This window comes from Indicator indicator, chromosome 3 (genome assembly GCF_027791375.1).
Source record: "Indicator indicator isolate 239-I01 chromosome 3, UM_Iind_1.1, whole genome shotgun sequence".
Lineage (NCBI taxonomy): Eukaryota > Metazoa > Chordata > Aves > Piciformes > Indicatoridae > Indicator > Indicator indicator.
Window position 1 is genome coordinate 25,467,817 of NC_072012.1, and position 22,523 is coordinate 25,490,339.

The following is a 22,523-nucleotide window of genomic DNA, read 5'->3' on the forward strand; positions in this document are numbered from 1 at the left end:
AGTGGCTCATTGCTACTCCTGAGAATTGTAAAACTTCTGAAACCAGTTAATTGTTTGACACCACTCTTTCTGTCTCTGACCCTGGACAAGCAGATTCTTAAGGACTCTGGGAGTCTATTCAGTGTGTAGATTTTCAGTCAAGCTTTGCATGTACTGATTTCTTTGTTTTGCAGCTCATTTTGCATGCTTCGTTTAAATAACAGCTGTGTACTGCGTCCAATTTGACTGGAAGAAGCTGCAGGCATTGTTAGAATATGGTGAGCTTCATCTTTCCACAGAGCCGTTCTGTGACACCAGAGATGTTACAAGGGTGAGGTTTTATTAATATCCTGGAAAATGACGTGTACAGAAAACATTTTCCAAAATCATGTTAGATAAATGGTATTTGCCAACATAGAATCATAGAATCAGTCAGGGTTGGAAGGGACCACAAGGATCATCTAGTTCCAACTCCCCTGCCATGAGCGGGAACACCTCACGCTAGATCAGGCTGGCCAGATCTCTGCAAATCTCTGCATGCATTTTTTTTTTAAGGTATAGAAATTTTATTGCAGTAATTATGCCTTTTTTTTTTTTAAACATCCTTTCCATTTTGGGTATTAATTTAGGGTGCTTGAGACTTGAGGAATAACACTGTATACAAAGTAACTGAGAATGAGTACACTGTGTCAAAAATCTTGTAGCTACATGCCAAACAGAGTTGTATTTGCAGTTTAAAACATTGGCACAGACTTAAATATATGTTTGAACACACAGCTTGACATCATCTTTCCAACATTTCTAGGTATATTCTAGTCAGATTTTGAAGCCTAAAAGTTCCGTGTCTTCAGTTTTTATTGCAAAATAGTGTGGGAAAAATCTGTTTAATTCTTTTGAGAAATATTATAAAGCTGAATGACAGATGCAGTAAAAAATTACATTTTGATGATACATCTACTAAGAGAAAAATATATTTTATTTCACAACTTGGGTAGGTAGTAATTTGTTTCGTTTCTGTTGTAATTTTCTAGAGGCTCAATTGTTATAAATAATTGTTCCTTTCTCTTTAATTTTGTTTATAAAATTTGTTCTAAGCTTGGCAGCATGAGTTTTTGATAGTAGTCTTATTGTTGCTTGTTACAACTTAAAAAGAACATTTGAAGAAAATGATATAGAAGTAATGTATTTTTTCTTTTATAACAGTAAAAAAACTCTCCAACCATTAAGAGTCATTTATAACATCAATAGGCACTCTTTTGAAGTTTTCAGTAAAATAAAGCATAAAATGTTTCTGAAAATTAAGAGTGATGTTCAGGAATGTAATGCAGTATGGCAGTGCTCAGGTTGTTTTGGCAGGACTAGTATTGTGCTTTTAAATTATTGGGTCAATAGTTCTTAATTAAGGAAATTGCAGAAACTACATGTTAGCTGTGAATTTCAGCTGAAGAGTCTGCATTTAGCAAAAAAATTCACCTGGAAAGCTTTTATTTGGATTAAAGTGTTGTCCCGTTTTGAGCTGCTTAAGGCCATTGAGGTGGTGACTAGGGCACTGTTGCTTGCTTTGCTGTCTGAAGTATTTCAGGATACTGGTACTGAAAACTCAGTTCTTTAAATGTCAGCACGGATTAGTGGAGAGGTGCTCACAGAAGCTGGTGGAAAGAAAAATGAAAGCCATGTTTATTGATGGCAATAAAAGATTTGAATAGCTTGTGCTTCATGCTCTGATGATGTCATGTCAAATGGGAAAAAACAACAAAACTGTACTGGTCACTTCAGGCTGTCAGTATGGAAGAAAATGTTGTAGAGCAAGAGTTGCTCTAGCTCTGCAGCTCTGCTGTATCTGGGATGGACTAAGGTTGTTCAGAAAAAAACAAAACAGTATTATTGGTAATATTAGAATTAATAAAATTTATGCAGGTGGTAATACCTTAAAATTTGCCACACCTTCTGCCAGATTTTTCTTCATTTACAGTGCTATAGGATATTCTTGTAGACACTTCTCTCAACAAAGCAGTTCAAATCCATCTACTTGGGGAAGCATTGATGGTTAGTGTATGAAATACCTGAGCTGGAGAAAAGTGTGAGAGTATTACTGTCTCATAATTTCTCAGGATTCTTCAGAGTCAATACAGATCTTTCAGTTCTCAGAGAGCAGCAACATCAATTATCCTCCAGAGAACCTTGATAAAGCAGATAGTGACAACTCCTACAGGTGTTGCCATTCCCACACAAGTCTTTTGTTTCATGCTGCTGTTTTCAATCAGTGATCTGGTGACAAGACTCATTTTTAGTGCAGAGTTTGACTTCATTATTCTGCTGTTCACAAGGGTTTGATTTTTAGCACTTTGTGAAGATTGAAATCAAAGACCTTACCTTGATTCAGTGATACCAACCAGGCTGTGGCATCCATTGAGATGTTAGCATCTTCAGAACAATAGTGGTATTCATAAGAAATATGTTTGCTAAAGCTAATAAATTCAGTTAGATTTAGAGGGCATAGTTTCTCATTCTGATCAGAGTTCAGCACCTGTCTAGCACATTCTGTCTCTGTGCTAACCAGTTGTGGATGAGAATAAAGGTGGTCTGAAGAGTGGTGGGTTTTGTTTGTTTTTAATTAACTTGGTGAGACTTTTGTGTTAACTATTTTGGTAAGAATTATCTTATTTTATTCATCAGGGCAAGATCAAACTCCTGGCAATAGCTGTCAAATACCTAATGAATTTAATTAAAATACATGCATTATTAACATTTCCAGCTGTGGTATTTAACGGCTAGCAGTTTTCAGATACTTGGAATCGGTAATGGCGTTGGCATTTCAGTTGCTTTTGACATCAGCTCTTTTATAGCTCTGCAGTTCTGCAGAATCATGACTGTGTGTGCTGGATGTAGCCAGAGAGCAGCTGAATAATGTTTTCAGATGTGCTTTTTGTTCTCTTTAATGAGTGAAGATACTGCTGCATTCAGAAGTTTCTTACTTTAGTTTCTGTGACAGTATTACTATGTTAGTTTAGATAGATGAATGTGATGTGAAGTCTGCAGCAGTTATGCGGTCACATAAACTTCGATGCAGTTAGATCATCATCACAAGACAAGGTGGAACATTCAGCCAAGTTGCCATCCCTAGGTAGAGACTGTTTTAGATAGTGTTGCTCTACAAGGAAGCAGTATTTTCAGGAACAAATGTTAACATTTTTGTAGACCAGTAAGTGGAGGAAAATACCAGTTACAGTTCTTTCCTAGCCTCTAGAAGAATACTGGTGATCACAAATTAGGTATTTTATTGATAGTTTGTAGAATGTAATGTAGTTTAATAATGAAAGAAGAAGATGAAAAAAACTGCTGGTATATCTTGAGCATCCTTTTAATGGTTGTGCTAGAAACTTAGGTGGTAGTCTTGACTCAGTGTCTTGACTTGAGTCTTGTCTTGACTTGAGTCTTGTCTTGACTTGAGTCTTGTCTTGACTTGAGTCTTGTCTTGACTTGAGTCTTGTCTTGACTAAGCTTGAAAAGATTAGCCTGGAAAACAGGAATGGAAGACAATAACTCATGCTTATTAGTAAATATTTTGATGGTATTTGTTTCCACTATCTTACCCACTTACCTTCTTAGTGAATAAAACCCATCTATTAGAAAACTGAATGTGATACACTTTTCTTCATTCTCCATTCTTTTGTGTTCTTTGAAATAAAGAAAAAGCAACTGGAACACTTTGCTTGAAAATTTAATTGTTACTATTAAGAAGAAAATAGGTCTTAGACCACACAAGGTTTTGGTATAAATGTCATTTTACGTTCAGAATCTAATAAGAAATCTTCACAAAGCATTTGCATATTTGGTTGATGTAATAATCTCTTCAATTTACAGATGTGTTTCTGTTCACTGGAAAATAATTCATTAATATATTTATTAGGTTACTTAATACACTTTACACAAATGACCAGTAATATTTCATTTAAGTTTTCATTGCAATCAAAATACCAACTTAGGTCCAAAAAGACACACATATAAGGCTCTGTATCTGGAAGTGACATATGTGGACTAAAATGTGAGAAGATATCTTTGAATTACAAGTTGTTGGTGTGTCAGTAAGCATATTCTTGTTATTTGCTGAGAAGCTGGAGTAAGCAATTACTGTTTTTTAATACTGTTATTTAGATATTGGGTTTGTCTTTCAATAAAAATGTTGTGTATTTGTACAGTTATTCTGTAAATTATTATGATAAGTTCAAAAATTGTATTTTTTTAGTTGTGAAGTGTTAAGCTAACACTTTTTTAGTTTTTATAGGTCCACTTTGAATAATTACTAACTTTTATTAAAGGTAATATGATAAAGCAAAAGCAAGTAATTTTACAAATAATATACAACTGTTTCAATGTCTTTGAAATCTGAGAGCTCAAGGCTCTAGTGATTGTCTTGAGCATGGATTATGTATTTCATCAAAATGTGATAATAGATTAATATCTCCATAGAAAGGTATCATTGTGCTCTTTTTAAGGAACTAACAATTTAATAAAAAAAATTCAGCAGTCCTATTGTTCAGAATAAAGGGATACATGTAAATTAAGCCGGTGCTGAAATTGTATTTAAACAATGCTGACAGTTCTTCTATTGTGTCTATTAATTTCCCAGCACCAACATTCTTTGGGATTGAACTGCAAAAATAATTAATATGATACATGAAGTAAATAGTTTAGAAATTCAAAAGGTAAAATAGGGAATTAGTTTAGTAAATATTAATCATACTGCATATTTGTGCTTATTTGCCTTTTAAAAGCAGGTTATTGTGGAGTATGATCCAGATTTGATCATACTCCGCAATATGAAGTTATGCTCACAGAGGGAAAAGTTTCTATGTTCTTGATTTTTCCATATGGTACCTGTTCTCATTTCAAACAACTAGAATGCTTAAAGCAGGTTAACATTTATGTAAAAATATTTTGCCTTACGGGAAAGTTATTAGAATTAAGGCAATTGCAGTAATTTTTTGCTAATGATTTGGATTTAGTTTGTGCCTTGTAAGGTAAATCATATCTTTAAGGATAATTCTGTGAATAACAGCAGTTCTGATGTTCGTGTGACACAGATTTGATTTTTTTCCACCACATTTTTGGCCACCTAATTAGTGTCAACTCAGTACTTGAGAAGAAATTAAAATGTTTAAGTTCAAATTAAATTACTTATTTCATACAGAAAGAATAGGGCATTAATTAGAAGGAAACTTCAGAACAAATTTCTTTCTGGTTGGACAATCATGTCTGAATAATTGAAAGCCAATTTTAAGCCTAGCTTAAAAATAAAAGAAGTCTTTGCTGTAATTTAATTTGTCATAGGATGTAGATGAAGCAAAGGTGAGATTTAAATTTTGTTATCCCAGATGTGCATGCCTTTGAAAATATTTTGGAAGATTTCACTCAAATTTGTCAGGTAACCTACTAAAAAAGAAATAACCTGCAGCTTTTAGAAAGTATTTTCTTCAACTTCTTCAAATAACCTGTACTGGGGCTGGGGGACAACTTGTCTCTCACTTTTTTTTTCCAAATGTTGCTGCTCCTTAGCCCTTCCATAACAACTCATTCAGTACTTGCATAACTTCTCCTGTGCAAGTGGGATTTTAAGTTAAGGTGCGGGACATCTGAGTTAAATAAAGAGGCAAAAGGAATTTTCTGGGAAACAGCTAGAGAGTTTTGAAAAGACTGTTGATCTTACAGCTTGAGTGATCTAGCTGCCTAAGCCTTTTTTTGAGGAAGATACTTATGACTAAGAGTTCTAGGGAGGTGTATGCCTCAGCTTAATACTCGTGTGAGATAAACCATACATTGTATGCTTGTATTTTATACTGTTTGAGGAAGTAAAGGACATATGGATGTTCAATGTTAATTACACTGAGATTCTCTAATTAGGAACCATATTAATGGCTCTAACTGAACTACTTTGTTCTTTAATACATTAACTATGCTGAGCAAAAGAAAATATAGCTGTAAGTAATCATCCACTTTCTAAAGCCTGAACAGTGGAAATTATCCTCTGTTATTGATGGGGACTTCAAACATTATGTGTCTGTTATTTGTTAATGCACGGAAACCAGCCTAGAGTACTCCATTAATTCTTGCTGCTGGTTCTGCTGTTCTCATCTCCAAACAAGTTAGGAGTTTTCAATCTTAAGTAATTACATAGAAGAAAAACTTACAGAAAGTGTTGTGGTGTTTTTTTTTTTTCCTACTATAGGAGACATAAATATGCATATTAGACTGGAGTTTTGTAACTCATCCTTCACCATTATGTTATCACAGTAATTTATTGTCACTGGTAGAAATCATGGTTACATTGCCACATGCCTGTTCTTTGTATGTTCTGCCTAGCCATGCTAGTAGGTAAAATGGAAATGTTTTGCCTTCTACTTTGAGGAATTCAAAGCACGAGATGAAGTAGTATTTCTCCAGTAAGTACAAAGAACAGCTAATGGTCACTCATTACTGCAGCAGAGAAGAGACTTATTAACATGGGAAATGACAGAAAGAAATCAATTAGCTTTTTGATAGTTTCATTGTGAATAATTCTTCTAGGTTGTTTTCGAAGTAATGTTGGAAATAAGTGCTACAAAATGTAGTTGTTCTCCCTGTGCAGAGTTCAGCATCACCTTGCACTTGTATCAAAGGCATTCTCCAAAAAACCTACCTTACTCCATTGCTGTAAACACCCAATTTAGCAGGAAAGGCCTACAAGTTATGAGAAGCTCCATTCCTTTGCTAGCAGTGAAAGTAATAAACCACCACCTATGAGGAGAAAAATAACTATAAAACTAAAACACACTGCAGTATTGGATGTAAAGGTACCTCATTAAGTGAGATTCCACTTGACATCCTAGTCATGAAGTCTGAAAACTTCCTAATTTGTTATTTAGAATAACCAGATGAAAAACACTGAATTATTTATTTTCACCACAGTTTATTCTAGGAAAAACAGGACAAAAAGAAAATCGAATGTACACTTGAAATTAGTTACTTTTTTTTCTGTTTAAGTTGAACATATGGACAAGTACAGGGAATAGTAATTAAACTCTGTTCTCAAAATGTGGGAAGTTACATGAAAGATGCTTCTTAAAACAAAATGGTTAATGAGAGGTTAGAGTAATCCAGCAAATAGTAACTGTCAATAATATCCATTTATGTTTGATATTGATGAATAGTATTCTCACAAATTTTGAAGGCTGTATGGATAATTCTAACAGGGCAAAATATTGATTAAAAAAAAAAAAAATCCGGTAATTCCCATGGCTGAGATTTCACAGCAGTTTCACATGGTTAGTTGTCTTTTGGGAACTGTTGCCAAGTTGTTGCTTACTAGAGTAGAGAGGCCAACTATTAAATTGTTGTGAAAACTGATCTTAACCTACTTTTCAGTATATCTGCCAAATCTAATAGAACGCTGTAAGATGAATAATTATTTTGAACATTCCTGGCAGAAATAGAATGTGTGAACCCAGTTCTTGTAGAGGTTTTGTTTAAAATAGCTCTTCTATGAGGAACTTAGGGTGGACACTAAGGGTTGAGCTAATAATTTTTTTGTTTTGTTTTATGGTGCTTTACTGTGCCAGGTATTGCTAACTTGCTGTTATGATCTGAAAATGCTAGCTTCCGTTACAGATGAAATGTCTTTGGATCAGATTTGTTTTTACTGCAAAGCTCAAACCAACCTATTAATTTTCATATGGATTTATGGATGTTTGCATTACAAACAGCTACTTATGGACCTTACATATAAGTAAGGTTTTTGTTTGGTTTGGGTTTAAAGGTAAATAATCTGACTTTGTTGCTGTGTTTATTATCAGAGTAGATTCAGATTAGACAAGTGCTGTTAGTCACTGCTTTTAGGATCATCCCCTTAGGAGTACTCATGAAACAAAAACAATGATAGAAGATAATCCAAAATGTGCTAATTCAACAAAAATAAACGGTTTTGGTAAGTATTCTTATGTGTAACTGTAACATACTTTTAAATATATATCATGACTGAATTGTAATGAAAATCAAAATTTCATTGTATAACTCATAGGTAGAAGGTTATGATCATACATGAGTTTGTAGGCTACAATGAAACTACCTGCAATCCTTGAAGTATTCCAGTATCTTTCAGAATGATAAAATTTAGGTGACCTCAGCACAGTGTCATGTCATAATACCCTTTCACCATGAGGAAATGTGATATTTTAAGAAAGTATCATGGCTTTTGTAGTGAGCAATCACACCTTGCAAAGCTTTAAGAGCCAGTGCACATAATGCACCAGGTTGATGCAGCCTATTGAGATTGATGAAAACAGTGAAAAAGGTTGTTCATTGAAGGTTAGTGAAGAAAAAACATGGCTGTTAAATTAAGAACAATGCCCTTGGATGGATAATAACTGTCTGAAAGACAGAAAACAGATGATAGGAATAAGCAGGTGTGTTTCAAAGTTGAAGAAAATCACATGTAAGTTTTTTATAATTTTTTTACAAGGCTTTAGCTGTTTCTGCTGAAGTGATTGGAAAATGGATAAAGGAGTGAGACAGGAGTTTGCTGACAACATCATGTTATTGAGAGTAGTAAAAATGAGGAAGAAAGGAAAATCAAAGGCTAAGAATTTCTGGAAAAGGAAAAGAGAACAAAATATTATGCAGCACAGTTATGTTCTTTCTGCATGTTACATGCTATATAAAATTCAGACTTTATTTCAAAATCAGAAATTACAGGAAAAGATGCTTAAGAAGGCTGAGAAAAGGTGGTGAGGCTGATAGATGAGTAACAGTGGAATAAACCAGAAAAAATTCTAGTCTGTGAAAGAGAAGAAAAAGTGAATGGACTTAAAAAGATGAATAGGAAGTGATTGTTCATATGCTCAATGTGTTAACTGAACAGCTTTCAGTGAAGCTAGCAGGTGTTTGGTTTAAAAAAGACGCAGGACTTTGTAATTACCAAAATGCTTACAGTTACAAAAAGCTTTGAGTAGATAAATAAAGACCAATCCATTAACAATTATTAAATGGGTACATAGTATAACTTATGTAAACAGATCTCTGAGCACAAAAATCACTGAAGGGTGTTCTAGGGATGTATTGCTGTGGGCTTGCACTCTTACACTCTTGGTTGTCTGGTGTTAGTATTTTTGGTAGTAGGATAGTTATCCTTATAGACCTATATGCAGTGTGTCTCTGCTGTGTTTCTTAGACTGGAACTCTGAGTCTCAATTTTGACAGTATGAGCCTGTGCCAACACATTTCTTTTCCATAGTGATCTTGTGCAGGCTTATCTTTTGCTGCCATAAATTGCTTGGATAAGTTTGGAAAAAAATGCTTAAACCTCTTTACAGCTAAACTATCTGCTCTTTATAATGTGGTAAACCCAGGGTTGATCAAAGTTGCTTTATTTAACTGTAAACATAAAGTGTCTGAATGTTCTTGTATCCTGAGCCATAATCTGTGTGTGAAATGTGACGGTTTCCTACTTAACCCTCGCACAATTTCCTAGCTCTAATCATTATGAGTTATTAAAAATCCCAGCTCATGTTGTATTTACTCTATCAACAATATAATACTGTGAGATACTACCCTCCCTAAATGCTGGAGTATCCAGCGTATGGAGGCAGGTTAGACCAATAATTGAGTAGACAATAATCAGTCTAGTCGTGCCACAGAATTTCCAGTCTTTTGGTGAATATCTAATTCAAGAAGCTTGGGGAGTGCAGTATAAAGAGTGCTTTTCATTTTAGCTGCAAAGGAGATCCAGCATTTAAAAGAGCGATGAGATATTTGTGATGTTAACAATCTAAATGATTTTTATTGATAATGACAGATGGTTCTTAGATAATGTGCTCTGAGTCATCTGTGATATGTTCAGAATAAGTCTTCTGGAAGGTTGTACATCTGTCTTAAGATCTTTTGCTAAAATATTTAAATTAAGGTCATTGTTTGTATTTGATTTTAAATAGCTTTTAGCAGGTAGTCCACATTTCTGTGCATTTAGAGATAAAACTGTTTGTAACTTCAAAAGATACAAATGGAAAAGTATAATAGGTAGCAGGTGTTAGAAAAGACGATTATGCATTAGCTGTTTACTCAATTTCTAAAACTGTCTAAAGCTATCCATTGGAAATACTTTGTAGCCTAGACTTATCTCTGGAGCATGATGAATTTTCAAATCTGTAGGGAGATATGCATTTTTTTCTTTAATGAATTGCATATTTAAACCTATTTGGTTTCATTTAAAAGAGCTGAAGAAAATTGTAGTAGGGAAAAAAGGAAAGGTTGCCCAGAAAAAGTGCAGAATCTTATATACTTCCAGATGATTTTTCTGCTACTCCTCAAAAGTTTCTTTAGTTTTCTGGGGTTGTTTGTTTGTTTGTTTTAAAGCATTTTATCTTGGCTTTCTGGCTATGGAAGAATTTATTATGTGCTAATGGAGTTAAATCTTGGTCTTAAAAACAGAATCTTAGGCTGTTGTCAGCAAAAGCCCCACACCACTGATCTAATTTGACTACTTGTGTAATCTGTCTTGTAAGTCAATGAGAATGAAATAAACAGTTTTCTCAACAGCTACTGCAAACTGACTTTGAGAATTAAAGTGCTCCTTTCAGGCAGATTTCTTTAATCCTGCCCCCTTCCTCCCTATGTTTTTCAAGAACTGATATAATGATGGAGGATTGATGAGAAGGTGGCAGGATTAGTATATATTCATACCAAAACAGGTTCCCTTTAGTTCCCTCTTTTTGTTCACACCATGTAATTTAAGAAATGTAGACATTTGTTATATTCAGGGATGATAACAGATAATCCAATACATAAAATACCCTGAATAATAATTTTTATTTTAAAAGAAAATTTCCTTCCTATACTTTCTCATCTGCAAAAATAGTTTTCCCCTTTCTTAGTCTGCCTTCAGGAGTATTTTTGGACTTTATCTGGTTGGAAATCTCCATCCAATTTTATTTGCCTCCATCCCATAGCTATCATTTTTCTTCTTCCCTGCTTTCCTCTTTGATTGAAAATGCTCAAGCTGGTGCCATGCTCTTCGATTACCTGTTCTTTGAAGTAGAACTAAACACAGATCATAGTTCACAAGGTAATGGTGAACTGAGCTGTTTCTTACTATGCCAGAAATTCTTCACCAGTGACAGCACATACTTCAAAGTTGGCCTCTGGTAAATATATTGTGTTCTTGTACAGTCTGTTGATTTAGTCTTAATAAGTCTTTAGACTTACTAAAGTCATATTATTCGAGTAGAGTGATTTTTATAATCAGAATCTTCCTTTTCTGGTTCCAAAATTTACCGATTCTTGTTCTTCAGTTGCAATTAGACTTTTAAATGTAAAACTTCCCTTGAAATTATTGGTGTTACTTGTTTTCTTTCTGTCACTAATTTGATGGGCAGGATATGTAGTTTCTGCAGCTGCTAACATGGTGTTTGTACCAGCCCCTTGCTTGTACACTATGCACTTCTGTCAGTCAAGGTGGAGGACAAGAAAGTCAGGAAAGTGTCTTTTCTTCTCCATTTGTGATAGCAGTGAAGTTACTTTATTGCACTGTTCTAAATGTGATGTGAAATATTTTAAATACTGTGCTCTGCTAGGTGAAGTAGCAATAACATAGATGGTTTTATTGTGTAGGGTTGTACATTAGAAGTTTTTTCAATTCACTTTATTTCATCAGAACATTACTTTTCCAAAGAGTAACCCCCACTTTTGAAATGACCAGTAGAGAATATGAAAATTGTTATATGTTTAAAGAGCTACAATTAGATCTTATAAATTATTTAGATAACAGCATTTGTCATATTATGTAGCTTAATTTTGTAAATATTATTTCTAAATGTTATTTTAATGAGATTTTATATAGCATTAGTTCACAGCCATCACATTGATAATTAAATATAATTATTTCTTCAGTGCTCAGTGGTATAGAAAAAAATCTAGGATTAATTTGGTAATATGAGAAAACTCAGTGCAGTCTTTTAGAAGAATCACAAATATTTCTAAAGTCTTAGGTTTAATTATAAAATCTTAATTTCTAGAGGGTATTTTATGAAATGACTGAATCTGCTGACTTGAAGAGAATGTTGTAGATCTGAGTGCAAGTATGAGTTGTAATTGTTTGGTGTTAAAATACATAATTTTTTCCTTTAGTAAAAACCTCTAATTCAGTCAAATAGCAACCAAATTCTATATTTTTATATGCTTAATCATTTCCATTTTTCATTTTATAATTAAAAAGTTCTAGTAGTAGAGTTTGCTCTTAGTAATGGAGATTGAAGCACATGTCCATGCCACAATGCTGAGCTAGACAGGACAGTATATTATGTCAGGTATAAGTTAATGGATAACATCAGAAATGGAAAACCTATCTGTAAAGAATTAATTCAAATATGAGAAATGGATGCATACCTCGCTCTCTTTCCTGTTACAGATGACAGCTATAAATAGATTTGGCATAGATGAAATGCAAACATGTTTGTGATACAGAGTGACTTAGCTGACATTTGTAGCTGTCTCTGAATGCCATGAAAATACACTTAGGTTATATTGTGATCAGGAGTATTAGTTGTGTATTGAAAGAATTTTTTGGTTTTTTCCTAGTCTGAACCAGAGGGTTTTTCTCACTTTCACCTGTATGTCTGCGCTGCCTTCCTTGTGAGATGGAGGAAAGAGATCCTGGAGGAGAAAGATTTTCAAGTAAGTGAAATCGACATTTTTCAAGGACAGGGTGGTATTTATTAAATTAGCTTCCTAGCATTATTTGGGGATGAATCTATGATAAAATGTAGCATTTGCAGCAAGAATGACTACTTCTGTTAGAATGTTCCCAAACTGTTGTCACTGAAGTGACTATAAGCAGCATATATATCCTCTTTTTCTATTCTGGAAACAAAGCAAAACAACCAACCAAACAAGGTATTTTTAACTGAGACAGACTTTGAGAGGATGATTTCTGGAGATGTTGTTGCAAGTACATCCTTGGTATTTCAAAAAGATTTTCTGAAAAGGTAACTGCCTCTTTTTTTTTTTTTTTATAATCTTAAGTGCATCACTGGAGTTATTTACTTACAATTTCTCATGTGTATAATATGGCAGTATAAATTAACAAGATGATGTTCATTCTTTCAAAAAACCTAGGCAAGCAGTTTTTTAAATAAGCAAGCAGTTTTTCAGTAGGGAATAAAAGGACTGTAAGGGTTATTTAATTCGGGTCTCTACATTTCAAATCCTGACATTTTTCCAGCAAAGGTCATATCAGGGAGCTGTTTAGAATGGGATTTGAATATGGTAAATAGGCAAATAATTTGTATACTCCCCTAGAAGTTCAGTTATGTTTGTGAATTGTTGACAGTTGAATTTTACCCTGTGATACACATGTGGTGCCTGAAAGGCATTGAAGTCCTGCTTACAGGCTGACTGTAGACAAACCATGCTGCAAAGCCCTCACCATTGCCTGCCCTGTAGAAATGGCCCATTACCAGCTTATTTTCTCTCCATCTGACTGAGCTCTGTTGCCTTGTACAAGTGAACCATTGTGTAAATTTGTCTATGGCTTCAATCTATTTTACCTTTCTTCATAAAACGATTTATTCAGAGCCCTTTAACTGTCGTTGCCTATCTTCGCAATAAATAAATGCACAACATAACAACTTTAATTTATACTACCTGCTAATACTGTCAGATTTTCTCAGTTTATGGTATTTTTTCAAAATCAACTTTAATGTTGGTAGCCATGCCTCTCAACTACAATTGTTCACTGTTAATCCTCCCTCTTAAGTTTAATCTGTGGATTTCCTACACCAAAATTCATAATTTCCTCCTCTCTACTGAATCTATTACAACATTGCCTAAATAATAAACCCCAGGTATAGCACTATGAGGATTTGTTTTGATCTCCTTATATATATCTTCGAATTTGTTTACTTATTTAATAATTAAGACATTTCTTTGTGCTTTAATTTCTTTATAACCTATGTAAACTAGACTATGAAGCACATATATCAGGAACACTCCGGCAGACCACTTTAGCTTGCTTACAACATAGAGATGCAATTAGTAATTTTGAGGATCTGTAGACTAGTGTTAGTTTTATCACTATCATATGTTATCCCTAAGAGGCTTGGCCTTCATTGTTGTGTAACATGACCTTGTAAAATAACTGAAGTGTTATCAGTTCTCCAAAAGATACTTCTCTCCCACAGGCAAGAAGGAAATCCATTATTCTTTCTGGGTTTTCAATAGAATAAAAAGCCTCACAGGAATTTTGAGGTAGAATAATTTCCCTGAACATCAGGTGTGGTGATACACTGAGCAGTTTTTATATTCAAGACCAGTTTTAAAGTACTTTGTTATGTTGGATTAAGTATATTATCAGTAGTATCCTGGCATGTCAAAAATAGTGTCTCCAGAAGGAGTAGGGAAGTGATCATGCCCCTGTACTCAGCCCTGGCAAGGTCACTACTTGAGTAGTTTTGGGTGCCACAGTATAAGAAAGACACTGAAGTCCTGGAGAGTGTCCAGAGAAGAGCAACGAGGCTAGTGAGGGGTTTGGAGGGCATGTTGTACGAAGACCAGCTGAGGGAACTGGGTTTGTTTAATCTGGAGAAGAGAAGGCTGAGGGGAGATAATTATTGCTTTCTATAACTACCTGAAAGGAGGTTGTAGTGAGGCTGCTGTTGGTCTCTTCTCCCAAGTAACTAGCAATAGGACGAGAGGAAATGCGCTTAAGCTGTGCCAGGGGAGGTTTAAATTGGATATTGGGAAAAATTTCTTTCCTGAAAGAGTGGTGAGATGTTGGACAGGCTGCCCAGTGAACTGGTGGAGTCACCATCCCTGGAGGTGTTCAAGAAGTGTGTAGATGTGGTACTTCAAGATATAGTTTAGTGGCCATGGTAGTTGAGTTATGGTTGGACTCAATGATCTTAGAGGTCTTTTCCAACCTTAATGATTCTATGATAGGAAATAATCTTTGCTTTGTTTCCATTCTTGTAAGTCTTACTGCGATCTAAGCAATCAGTAAAAGTATTGTGTTTATTCCTCCTCATATGAACAGATTATTTAATATATACCAAATGCTCAGCTCTCCATGATAATAGTTACTTATTACAGATAGCACGTGTGTTTGTGTGGTTCTTGTTTTGGAGGATTTTTTAATGTTGTATAGCAAAGAGAAATTTTGTAATGAAAGGAGTTAGTCTGGCTGGACTAATACTACAGAGTGGTACAGCCTGAAAACTACTTGGTATTTGATTTACATCTGTAGAATTAAATATTATACTGTCAAGGGAAATAAGTTTGGATGAGGGGAATAGAGGAAGAAATAAATGTTCTGACTCAGCCCTACAAATTTTCAAATAATAACATGTATATATTAGTATATGTCTATGTTATGGGTATACATCTATATAAATAGGCGTATATAAACCTGTAACACAATCATTTAAAACTATATTGATGCTAATCCCATATTTTTCATGTTTAAAAGAAGATAGCAAAATAATTTTCTCACCGTAAAATTATTATCAAATCATGATAGAAGTTGCCTTCATTTTAATCTGTTTGACAAATTATTGTTCTCACTGCTGTCTGTTTGGGCTGTCATAAGAGAACAGTGTAGCCCTCGAAACATGAGATTTGCACGTTAATATAAATTTTTTAGCATCAGACAAGTGAGAAGAAAGGTGATACTTTATATGTAAATCTAGAGGAATTTACAACATTATTTTTAGAAGTCATCTCCTGTTTCTACCTTACAAAAACTAGGACCTCTTGACTTTCCATAGACTATTCTATGTCACTTATCCTTTTAAGTTGGTGCTGTCCGACTACTGTAAAATGCAGTACACTAAAGAATGGTGATAACTATTTCAAACTGTACTGTCCCTAGAGAAAAAGATTTATTTTATGAAGCTGGTAATGGAGGAAATGTCCTATGTTTTTGTTTTACTAGGAGTTCATAGTTGCCTATATATTGTCCTGCTCAATAAAGGTAACCTTTCTAGTAAGCTTTGATCGCATTTCAAAATTTTCTATGTAATGCAATGAGTGATGTACTGCAATGCTATGTAATGACAACAAAAATTACTACATGCAGGTTTTAAATATCCTAAAGTCACTTTTTGATAGCAGTGAAACTATACCCATACATTTCCAGGTAGACGTTTTAAATATTTCATGTTCATATACAATAAAAAGATTCATATTATTGAAAAGAATGATGGCGGTTCAGCTACTGTTGGGACTGCTTTCACATGTAAAGATAGAGAGGTACTTTAGTAACATAGTGTGATGTAAAAAGCCAGGTACAGAAAGCTGGTTTGAGTGGCTCTGTAGCTCTATTCATACTTCAGATCAGTAGGTTTTACTTCACATGTAGGGGAACAGGGAACACAATGGGCAGACAGTAAATGGAAGACCTTTTGTTCTTGTCTTAGGTTTTCTTTTATAAACTATGTGATGTTTTATAGGATCAGACAGATCGTTCTTTGCTGGTGGTATTTTTGCTGAGGGGTATAAATCTTCCATATTAATTCCCTGCTCCTGTACTAATGTTATACTTTAAAAGGAAAAAAAAAAGTATTAAGTTTAATACAGATTTTTAAAAATATATATTTTTTAGTATGATAAAGTAGGACTTGGGATGTGTGTGCAAAATGTGAAATTCATTCAATTTCTACTATCTCAGCTTAGGTGAAGATGAAAGTAATAAAGACCTTTATATTCATTAGCATAGCTGATGATTAAAGAATCATTATTTTAAAGATTATATAAATCAGAATAAGTCAGACTTACTGTTATTCATTCTGCTAACTACAGCCTAATTCCAAAATTCTCCTGAATTCGTGAAAGATGGGAATGATTGGCACTGTTAGGTGATAAAATGTTCAAGCATGATTTTGAGCATATTTAGAATTAAAATATTGATACAAACATGGTTGTTAATGATGTTGTGTACAGAATATCTGAAAAATTTGTAAAGAAGAATGACTTCAGGTATTAGATTCAGTTGTCAAACTGAATATAAGCTGCTAGTAACATTGGACTGATACTGATTTAACTGTTTATGTATTAGAGATTTATTCCAAATATTCAGTTTAGGTAAATTTTCATTTTGTTGACATAGCTATAAAAATGTATTCGTTATGCTGTGGTAAGGAATCTGTCTTGCAAATTTTTTTTTAATGATTTTAAGATATGGGCTTCTCTGTCTGTCTAACAGACATTTTTACTCATGCTGTCATCAACTCACATCTTTATTACTGCAATGTCCTTTTCTTTGGCTTTGACAAATGCATTTTTACTTCATTTATATTCCACAAAGCTGCAAAAAAGGCTGTAGAGATCATTTTTCAGTCCATCATTTTTTCTTGCTTTGCATCTACTTTAGCTCCATTTTCTTTATAGCACTAGGGAAAACTCAGGTGCTTTCTCTTTCAAGGCCTTTAATGGACGAATACCAACACCTTACGTGTCATCCTGTATTCAGTGTTGAGCTGCTGACTGCCAGTTTATCAGCCAGTGATGACAGCCTCATTATGCACCTGAGCTTGCAGGAAAGAATCTCTGCTGTCTTGCTTGACCGTCTTACTTAAGTGGAGCATCTCATGCAGATACTGAGTTTTCTCTAAATCCTTATGTAAGTTCTGTTTTTCTGCAGTACCCAGAATAGATTTGACAGGTAGGCTTGAGTCTGTTAATAGCGCTCCAGAGGCACATTGACTAGTTTTGTGTTGCTTCTTTTTACTTCCTTACTTTCCTTTCTGTGATTTTGTTGTCTCTTGTTTTATACTTGATCCATAAAATCTCTGGGGTAGTGACTCTCCTTCATTCTGATTTGTATAACCTTTAAAATAATGATTCTTTAATAACAATTATATATATAAATACTAGGGAGTAAGCCTTACTGACCTCATGACCAAAATGTGTATGTGCACGGTTGTGTGTTCTATTAAAATTTAGATAAATTCTCTTTGATTTTTTTTTTTTCAAACAATTATGGAAAAATATTGCAGGCCTTGTGAAGTTGTTGTCAGGTTTATTCTTAGATTAAATCTCAGGGTTTGTCTATATTAGTTTCAAGATGGATGCCTGTTTCAGAGGATAGTGAAACCAGTACTATTCAATATATTCATCAACGATCTGGATGAGCAAGTTTCCTGATGACACAAAACTGGGCAGAGTAGCTGACACACATGAACGCACTGCTGTCGTACAGTGGGACCTAGACAGGATGGAGAGTTGGGCAGGGAGAAATTTGGCAACAAGGGCAAGTGTAGAGTCTTGCATCTGGGAAAGAACAACCCATAGCATAAGTTGGGGATTGACCTGTTGTAGAGTAGAGCAGAGGGACCTGGGGACCCTGGTGGACCATGAGCCAGCAACATGTCCTTGTAGCCAAGGCAAATGGTATCCTGGGATGTGTTAGAAGGGGAGCGTGGTTAGTAGGTTGAAAAAGGTTCTACTCCCCCCTGTCATCTCCCTCTTCTCTGACCTGGTGATGCCACATCTGAAATATTGTATCCAGTTCTGGACCCCTCAGTTCTAGAAGAACAGGGAGTCCATGAAAGAGTCCAGTGTAAAGCCACAAAGATGATCAAGGGAGTGGAACATCTCGCTTATGAGGAAAGGCTGAGGGAAATGGATCTCTTTAGCTTGGAGAGGAGGAGACTGAGGGGTGACCTCATTAATGTTTATAAATATGTGGAGGCTGAGTGTCAGGAGGACGGAGCCAGGATCTTCTCAGTGATGTCCAATGATAGGAACATAGGAGGTTTAACGTGAATGTAAGGAGAAGCTTTTTCATTGTAAGGGTGTCAAAACACTGGAACAGGCTGCCCAAAGAGGTTGTGGAGTCTCCTTCTCTCAAAACCCCCCTGGACACGTTCTTGTGTGACCTACTCTAGGTGATCCTGCTCTGGCAGGGGGATTTGGACTAGATGATCTTTTGAGGTCCTTTCCAAGCCCTAACGTTCTGTGATTCTGCAGTGCCTGCATTTGCATGAAAGTCATATATGGGGTGCATCTTTAGCTTAGTAACGGAGTGAGCATTGTCAATACCTTTGGTTTGTTTTGTCATTCCTTTCCTCTTTAATAATCACTGAATTCAAAATAATGAAGGTTTAGAAGGTTCATTACTATTTAACTTTCTTCCTAGATCTCAACTCACTGAAATACTTATCTCTATTCTTTCACATAAAAGTAGAGAATGCCTAGGTTAATATCTTCTGACTTATGTTAAGAATATTCTACTGATATTTTAAGTCTCACTTATCACATGGGTTTGCCCTTTTAGTCTTTTTGCTTGCATTTGTGAGCATTTTTGGAGCGTGAAGGCAATTGTTTATACCTGTGGTATATTTTCTGCCTACTAGATTTCAAAAGTTCCTGAAGCTTTATATTATCCCCTGAAATAGAGGAATAGCGATCTATTTTTATGAGTGAGTTGTGTTAATTCAGGCCTAATGTAAAGTATTGGCTTTTTTTTTTTTCTTAAAAAAAGAAAATGTTATCTTTATTGTAAAGGATTTAACACCTATATTAAATTATATTAATATGCAGTATGGAAGTCTGACATAATCAGAACATTTTAAAAACAGAGCTATTGAAAATGCTCAGTTTTCTTCCCTAGAAATATTTTCTAGGATCATGTAGATGATGAGCATGTTGTTTCCTTATTTCACTCTTGGACTTGTCTGCCAGTTTTCTTCATTACAGTATTACAAATTCTCTGTACAATCACAAAGGAATCTCTAGCTTTTAGCAGCATTTGGATCATTTTATTAGAGAGAGATTTTTTTATTTCGCTTTTCACATGATCTAATATTTCCATTGAAGTAGATTCTTACATGTGAGCTAAAATTACTTGAAAGAGAAGGTTTTAAAGAGATGCAAATCTATTTCTATACACCTGTCAGAGTGGGTATTTGCTACATCTACACAAGTTAAATAATGTAACCTGGCAGCCTAAATATAGGATTAGTAGATAAAGATGTGACTGAGTAACAAGATGCTTGGAAGACCAATTCACACTGCAGTCTGCATGTTTAGTTTAATATTGATATCCTTCCTTTCTGCTCTAGAAACATGTCATGTATCAGAAATGTGATTATATTGTGCTAGAAATTTAGCTCCCATGACTACTGCAGTAAATTTCTCTCAAAAGGAATGTTTCTACATGAATTCATTTTCAGAGGGAGTTTGCCCTTCTTGTATGTAAGATCTAAGATTAGATGGTTTTGTGGTTCTGGGTCCTGCACCCTCATTATGTGTGGAAGCTAACAGGGTGTTTTCTGTGAATGTCCCAAAACCTGTAAAGAATTAAGGACTGTGAACATGGATATTTTTTTTTTTTTAAACTTTAAAGAGTCTGATTAATAACATTGCTGTGATTTTATTCCCTGCTGTGAGAACTTTTGGAACACTTTCAATATATTGTCATGTCTGGAGTTTTAGACTTTGAGCACCATAACTAGCAATCTAAAAAGATTGCTCCTTAATCTCTTGAGCACTGGTAGTAGCCAACTGGGAGTTAGCACTGTTGAATCATTTATATTCAGAAGTGCCAACTTAACAATAATAAATGATATAAATAATATATATAATAAACTAAATAATATATATAATAAATTATAATAAATAAATTAATAATAATAATACATTAGTTTTGCTTGCAAAAAGCTTAATGAATAGAGAATGACATGGCTGATAAGACTTGTATCAGAATGTGGTTTTCTAGGAGAAAAAATACCAACTATCTATTGGTCTCAACCGCAGCTATGACAGTCTCAATTCAACTGCTCTGTTAACAAGCCTACTCAAAAGCTTCTGCATCTTTTTGTGGTCATGAATAACTGGGCTTGATCTCCACATGTGAGAATATTATAAATTAAACACATGGATATTTTGTCATTCAGTCTTTGAGATACAAATTTTGCCCCACAGAAATTGTTATCATGAAATTTCAATATTAAAATATAATCACAGAATCAACCAGGTTGGAAAAGACCTCAGAGATCATCAAGGCCAACCTATTACCTAATACCTAAGACCTCATGACAACTAAACCATGGCTCCAAGTGCCACATCCAATCTTTTTTTGAACACCTCCAGGGACAGTGACCCCACCACCTCTCTGGGCAGTCAATTCCATTGGCCAGTTACTCTTTCTGTGAAGAACTTTCTCCTCACCTCGAGCCTAAACTTCCCTGGCGCAGCTTGAGACTGTCCTCTTGTTCTGGTGCTGGTTGCCTGGGAGAAGAGACCAATCCCCACCTGTCTACAACCTCCTTTTAGGTAGTTGTAGAGAGCAATAAGGTCACCCCCGAGCCTCCTCTTCTCCAGGCTAAACAACCCCAGCTCCCTCAACCTCTCCTCACAGGGCTTGTGCTCAAGACCTCTCACCAGCCTCATTGCCCTTCTCTGGACACATGCAAGTATCTCAATGTCCTTCTTAAATTGAGGAGCCCAGAACTGGACACAGTACTGAAGGTGTGGTCTAACCAGTGTTGAGTATAGGGGAAGAATGACTTCCCTGCTCCTGCTGGCCACACTATTTCTGATACAGGCCAGGATGCCATTGGCCTTCTTGGCCACCGGGGCCAAGAAGGGATAATGGATAGGCTGCTCATCATTCTTCTTTCAGCTTTGCTTGCCTTGGACTAGGAGGAGGAGTTTCCCTCTGTCTAGAAAGATACTGAAGGATTCTGACTAGTTATGGCAGGGGCTTGGAACTAAATGATCCTTGTGGTCCCTTCCAACCCTGACTGATTCTATGATTCTATGTAGTACACTAAGAATGGTTTAAGAAGCATGAAAAATGGAAATGAAACTTCTTACACTACCCTTTCTTATCTCTGAAACTTCAGTGTGGATTTTGGTGATTCTTTTTCTTCTGATGAGACTGTAGGCCTCTTTTTCCTATTTTATACACTGCTTCAAAAGCCTGGCTTTAAAAGTGCAAAGCTAATAACAGAAACTCAAGCACCTAATGAAAATTACCTCGGTTTTGTTTTGTATTTTATTCAACTAGCAATGTGTATATTTTGATACCTAAATTATTTTCCTTATTTTTGCTTGAGTTTGTAGGCCAATACTGCATTTCTTCATGTCTGACTTTTAAAAAAAAATATTTAACTTACCTCATGCAATACAGATAAGTTTTGGGTTGTGTGTCTGAATTTGAAACCTGCACGTCAGTTTCTGTTGCCCTCTTTCCATCAGGTTTTCTCTCCCAGAAGACATAGTTACTCTTCTAAATATTTGAAACAGTTGTACATAGAAAAATTGCAAGTTATAGTACAAAGATATTGAATATACTATATAGTATGTATTTGCTGCTGAAACTCAGAAATTATTCTGTGCTATGAAGTAGTCTAATGTTATCAGATAAATTTTAGGAGTCAGTGAAAACTGGGGCTTGCTCCCTCCAAAGCAATTAAGCAAAAATAGAAGTCTTTAGATAGTAGATTTAGCTGCTTATGGAAAGAGATAAATACCTCATTACTGCAGCTGTGATATGCCTTGGGCAATCTGTCTGGTTTTTA

General features: G+C 35.0%; 1 protein-coding gene across 4 annotated transcripts in view; it reads left to right on the forward strand.

Moving 5' to 3' along the window:
* The window catches only part of TBC1D22A (TBC1 domain family member 22A), a 151,732-nt gene that overhangs the window by 102,024 nt on the left and 27,185 nt on the right, over window positions 1-22,523 (forward strand). For all 4 annotated transcript variants that reach the window (XM_054399624.1, XM_054399625.1, XM_054399626.1 and 1 more), the window contains one exon: window positions 12,583-12,678. In XM_054399624.1, coding sequence (XP_054255599.1) covers window positions 12,583-12,678 — 96 coding nt within the window. The remainder of the gene's footprint in view (window positions 1-12,582; window positions 12,679-22,523) is intronic.